This window comes from Petromyzon marinus, chromosome 7 (assembly GCF_048934315.1).
Source record: "Petromyzon marinus isolate PM22_M1 ecotype Great Lakes invasive population chromosome 7, UKy_Petmar_22M1.pri1.0, whole genome shotgun sequence".
In the NCBI taxonomy this organism is placed as follows: Eukaryota; Metazoa; Chordata; class Hyperoartia; order Petromyzontiformes; family Petromyzontidae; genus Petromyzon; species Petromyzon marinus.
The window spans coordinates 12,506,275-12,512,274 of NC_133673.1; the positions used below are offsets into that span (position 1 = coordinate 12,506,275).

General features: G+C 53.4%; 1 protein-coding gene across 4 annotated transcripts in view; it reads left to right on the top strand.

The window, feature by feature from the left end:
• LOC116940105 (DENN domain-containing protein 2B-like) overlaps window positions 1–5,750 on the top strand; it is a 41,259-nt gene extending 35,509 nt beyond the window's left edge. For all 4 annotated transcript variants that reach the window (XM_076065405.1, XM_076065406.1, XM_076065404.1 and 1 more), the window contains 2 exons: window positions 1,778–1,840; window positions 3,323–5,750. In XM_076065405.1, the coding sequence (XP_075921520.1) occupies window positions 1,778–1,840; window positions 3,323–3,348 (89 nt within the window). In that variant the 3' untranslated portion in view covers window positions 3,349–5,750. The remainder of the gene's footprint in view (window positions 1–1,777; window positions 1,841–3,322) is intronic.
• The last annotated feature ends 250 nt before the right edge of the window (window positions 5,751–6,000 follow it).

Here is a 6,000-nt window from a genome sequence, read left to right on the forward strand (position 1 = left end):
GGGTGGGGACGTGGGGGGGGGGGACGTGGGGGGGGGGGACGTGGGGGGGAACGGTAGCGACCGATTAATTTTCCCGGAGATCGCATTGGAGAGATGCGGCTCTTCTATTTTTGTTTGTTGGGTTTGATTTTTTTTACCGCGCCCCAATGTTCGCCTGATTGTACCTATATACAGTAGAGCCCCTCTTAACGACCACATAGATCGCAGAGTTGTAGCCAATGGATCTCTGCGAACGGTCGTTTTAAGCGACGATGAACATGCTTTAAAATATGTATATATACACGCACACAAAAAGTTATCTGCAAATTTCTCAATTGGGATTACGCGGCACCAGCAACAATGGCCCCTACTGCGAAAAAAAAATAAGACTGGAACCTCCTGAAAAAAGAGCCTTGAGACTCAGTGAGGCTTCCCCTGGGTAAACAAAGCAAAATAATCATAATGGAGATGACCAGGTTGGTTTCAGAGTTCAGAGTTCTGAGCAGCACCATTGAGATATCCTGTGTTGGAATCTGGGTTTCTGGGATTTAACTGCCTGTGATAAAACTCAGGGCAAGTGTTTTTTATTCTGAATTCTCCATCTTGCGAACGTAGATTTTCCTGTTTGAACCCCCGCCCGTCATTGTCGTCAATGTCATCATCGTCGCCGCCGAAATTGCCGCCGGCATCTCTGACGACACGACGGGGTGCTGATGACGCCGCGCATCGATGACGCGCGTAATGGAAAAAAACAAACCCATGCCGGTCCCGGTCCCGGTCCCTGCGTGCAGTTGTCGTGCGTACTAGTTTTGTGCGTCGGTACAAAACGTAAGACCGGTACGCCTGAATTCCCGGCCTGGCCACCTTCATCCAGAAAACATGCATGAAACATGCATGAAACATGAGTGCTGACGGTGGGCAGCGTTTCCCGCCACTCACTGTCACGGAGCGAGCGTGCGTGCGGCGGTTGCGCGAGTGAGTGCGGCGGCGGCGTCACTTGGTGTCACTGAAGTGCGCGTGAATTTATGCAGCTGACAAACACCACCGAAGTGACGGGTGTATGTGTGTATGTTGAACTTCTTTCGCATCGTACGTAGGCAACCGTGCTACTCGGAGGTGTGGGGGGGAGCGACACGAACTAAACACGCGGCTACGTGCGGCGCGAAATAAGTTCAACATGCATAGAAAACCCAGTTCTAAAGAAAATGAGTTTTCAACCTAGATTTGAAAGTGCATAGAAGTCGAGCATGTCTGAGCATGCCCCTCTGTACCTGGAGTGCGTTTAAAGTACGCTTTCGTAATGCATCAGCGTGCGTCGGTTCCAACCCATAACCGTTGAGGTCTCGTGGACGTGTCATTAATTTGGAGTGCGTTTAATATTCACAGCCAGCGGAAGCTTAGAAGATGGCATTGGCCACATACAGCTGAAGAAAAGTTATTCAATATTCGTGATAAATGAGCTTCAGCACGTGATGCACGAGTGATCTCGCCCTCGTGACGTTTGTGTACACGGTCTCGCCCTCCACCCACGAGGCTGGGAGCGGCCTTTATCCAGCAGTGGATTGGTCATGGCTGTTGATGGCAATGCTGTGCACACCTGTGACTGGATATTGCCGCTAGCAAGCGTCCTGTGGGAGACACTGAACCTGTGAAACAAGTTTGCCATTACGATTTGTGCTTCCTGTAATAACAAACAAAGCAAAAGTTGAAACCGTTGTTGTTGTTGTTCGAATCGTGTAAGTCGCGGTGGCCGTCATTTTAACAGTGGGTGTGCCTCTGTTCCCCCCCCCCCCCCCAGGACTGTTTGAGCAGAAGGTCCAAGAGAACCTGCGGAAAGAGAAAGTGAAGAAGAGAATCTCGCGTGAGTGACGCTGCCACCATATCGGTGCTGGGGTCGGGTCTCGGCCTCCCCAGCCGCCCCCCCCCCTCCAACCCCACCATATTGGGAGAATATTTCGCACCAGTGGCTGGTTTTCTTTAACCACGAGAGAGACGAACCCAGGTCATATCATCACTCGTGATAATAATAGTGAGCCGGCCTGCCTATGACTAAATCTCCCACAATGTATCTGACGTCGTTACATCTCAGAAGCTAAAGCAGACTTTTGTCACGTCCCTCGGGGCTATTCTAGATCACCGTGTGCACAGTCACGGGTGAACCAGATTGGAGCCTTGGTGGTGGCTCGGCAGACCTGTCTTGAGTGCGGACAGCGGCGTGGTCAGGGCTGAGGGGGGCTGCGGTAGAGCCTGCCAGCCGTCGCTCTTCTCGAGGACGAAAGATTGTCAACCTGAGCTGATCACGTGAATTCTACTTCCTCCTCCGAGGTGTACAGACCGCTTTAGGCTTCGACGTAGCCACGCTACCGAGCATTTACACAACGATCCGGCAGGAGCGACGCCGAGGCCCGATCAGCATATCAGCGTAACCCAGTCGTGGACGAGTTGAGTTGACGCAAAGGTCGCACGGCGCGATGCGTCATCACAAAAAATGGAACTACAATGTATAAGGCGCCCTTAAACGATATACATCTCAGTGCCGTCGATGTAGAGGAAAAAATATCAGTTAGAAGCAACTGGGGGAGAGAGAGAGATACTCAAGAAATTAGATAGAGAACTCGAGAGAGAGAGAGGCCGTGTTAAACTAAACAAAAAAACTAAAACTTTTTTTTATTTTACCAGGTAAGGCCCACTGAGCTATATAGCTCTTTATCAGAAGCGATGTGGCTACAAGTAATAGTTCAACGAAAGTGCCTTAGGTGGAAATTTATAGCAGACAAATAATCTAAACAGCTGATGGTGGGGTCTTCAGCCCAGGACTTACAAGTCTCCACTGACTGCGACCTCCTGACCTCCAAGGGGCAGGGGACTCCGGGGCCCCCGGACGCTGTGCGGACTGCAGCCCGGTAGGCAACCCCAGCGAGGCAGCCTGGAGCGGGGTCACGCCGAGCAGGGGAGGGGGGGGCAACGATCGGTGGACCTCAGAGGTCTCAGTAGAGGGTGGCGAGATGTTAACTCCCTCACCTGGAATGCAGGAGATCGTGGGCTTGATCGCGACCCTGACGCCTGGAAATTTGGAGTTTGCATTTTCTCCCCGTGGTCGCGTGGATTTACTCTGGGTCCTCCAGATTTTTCATTCCAAATTTAGAATCGACGCGCGTTTAGAAGATTTGGTTGCTATACATTTCCACGTGATAAGCCGCTTTGTTGAGCTATAATTTTTGGCCAGTAGGCCTTAGCTGGTAAAATCAAAACCAATGTTTTAATAGCTTAATAGACTCTGGACAAGGTGCATTCCACAAACTCGCCCTCGAAACCTCATTGGTTTCTTTTGGTTTGTTTTTAGTGGCCGGGAAGCTGAGGAAGTCCTAAAGGGGAGAACGACGAGAGGAGCCTCCTGTCGTGCGCCCGTCGCTCGGCCCTCGGGCGACTGGAGTGGAAGCGGACGAGCCGGGAACATCCCGACCGCTGCCCGTCGCGGCGGTGATTTCAACCGATGAAGACTGCACCTCCCACGCGCGGCCGTCCTTGGTGCCACGCCGTGCCCCCCGACGAAAAATCCTTGGGTGGCCTTCGTCGCCGGAGGATGGGCGCGTGCGCCGGCGCCCGTGGAGCAAGTTCACGAGGAACATTTTCCGCGGGGTGAAACGGGCGCGGGGATCGGATCTGAGAGGGACTTGGGCGTTTTGGGCCATTGGGCTGGCGTGGGGTGGTGAGTGTCGACGGGAATGAATAGTGACCAACAGTGGTGATGCGTCCCCGCCTGTGGCGTAGCGGGGTTCACATGGGCCCTGCTGTGTGGATTTAAAAGGTGCCCCCACCGCCTCCGCCAGTTTTCCGCCCTCTTCGTAGCCTGCGCCGTCCCCCCCACCCCCCCCCCCCCCCCACGTGACCGCCTGCACACACTCGGTAGGTTAAATCACCATTCCCGGACGTGGCTTTGAGAGCTGTCGAACGTGCGCAGCATGCGTGGGCCACCACCTTCTCCATTCCACCTCTCCCGGCTTCCCACTCCCCGCGTCGCCTGCTTGGTGACGATCCGTGCACCCTCACCTTCTCACTCCTCGGGTAGTCTTGCGTGTGGCGAGGGAGAAGCAGCCCAGGACGTGGTGTATGTTGCCGATGCTACGGCTGCCCATCGCGGTGATTCCAGCCGATGAAGATGCCCAAAGCAGCGGCCGTCCGTGCTGCTTTCGTCCGATCGTCGCACGGATATACAACAACAACAACAAAATGTGGTTTCTTTTTTTGTGATGAAAGCCTCGGCCGAAACGGTGTTGCTGGCGATAAAATAGGCGCACAGTTGGGTCACCGTGCTTTTTGTGCCACCTTTGTCCCTAACGCAAGGTGGACGCGACACAAAACTGCCGCCGGCGGTCGAAGCCGAATGATATTTCCCAACCTGCTTGAGTACACACGTGTAGCGAGTCTCGGTGACAACCTTTGCACCGGTCCCTTGAACTTTACCAAGAGGAAGAGAGGGGGAGCAATCTCTTACCATTCCCGCGAATTTACGGTGGCATGAGTGAGATTGTTAGAATTCGCCAGAGGTGGGGCCGGGTGGCTCCCACTGAGCCGGCACCACTGAGAGCATTGGAGTTTGATTCCCGTTGTTTCAGCCCCAAACGGAGTATCTCGAGTGCAGAGAGTTGGATGTGGTCAGCCCCGGTCATCCGCTGAACTACACGGAAACCCATCGACTCGCATAGAGTCCCATAGACTTGTGCCACGGTCTTTCCTTGGCGAGTCGGTCCTCCCTGCGCTCCACCACGTCTTGCGTTAGTTTGTGATGACGCATTCCTCACCACGTGATGCTGTTTGCCTCTACCGGGTTGGCTGACCGGAGCTGCCAGCTCGATGCTAACAAGTCTGACGATGCGGGCGCAATGGCTCGCAATTGCCTTTGAGTCGGTAGCGAATCGCCAGTGACTGCTTCCGTCAACAGCTGTCGCCGATGGAGATGTGCGTAGAGGGTGCGGAGACGGAGGTGGCTTTACCCTCCGGGGGAGACTATGCATTTCTTGGATGCTTAACATAGAGAGAGAAACCGTGTTGGCGGCGTGTGGAAGTATCGGTTGACCATGCTGCACCTCCAAGTCAGTTAGGCAGTGAGATCCGCGTCAGGTTTTCCAACTAAGATCCCGTTTCTTCCACGGTATAACCAAGCCGTGCCCAACCAGCCCCGGAAGGGAAAGCGGCATGTTGTTGGGTTTTTGACGAAAATTAATAACCCCCCACCCCCTGGCCCTGCTCGGCCCCCCCTCCCCTCCGGCCCAGATTAAGATGTTATGAGGCCCGAGTTTTCACTCGGAACCGCGAGAGGCCTGCTGCCCTATCGCAGCTCCGCCGTGGCAGCTGGAAAAGGGATCTAGGGTATCCGCTGTAGCCTCCCAGGTGACCGGGTCAATAAGCATCGCCTCTCACTTTCCTCTAATTGACGAATGAATTATTTCATCACTTACTCATCATCACCTGCGATTAACAAAAGCTGGTCTGGAGCCACGGCCCGGCCATTGTCTTCTTTTTTTTGCAAACACCGCGCAAAGGTGCGGTCGTACGGTTCTCAAATTGCACTTTGTCGGAGTTACGATTTCGTTTGATTTTAAACTATTCTCCTTTTTAACTTAACAGAGACCAGGGTTGTGTGATGATGCTGTCCTTACAGGACGCGCTCACGCACCGCAAAACTCTAATCCTGGAACCCCGTGTTTTGTGTGATGTTGTAAAGTTGTAACTTTGCCACTGTTGTGACGAATAAAGAAGTTTTTTTTAAATGATGCAATGGACTGAAAAGTAGTGGGTATCCTCCCTTTGTGACCAAATCACCCGGAATGCTCCCCATCTCGTCAGGCCTTGGAAGGCTTAGCAAGGTTGAGCCTGGGTCGTGCACACAGCCCCGACGTGCAAGAACCAGAGTGCCAAAGTAAATAAACCTGAGCAATGACAGAGACATCCCAATTATCATGTCACTGCAGATCACAAAGTCATGCCCGATGGTGCGAGTTAAGGGCAAAAGGAACCTGA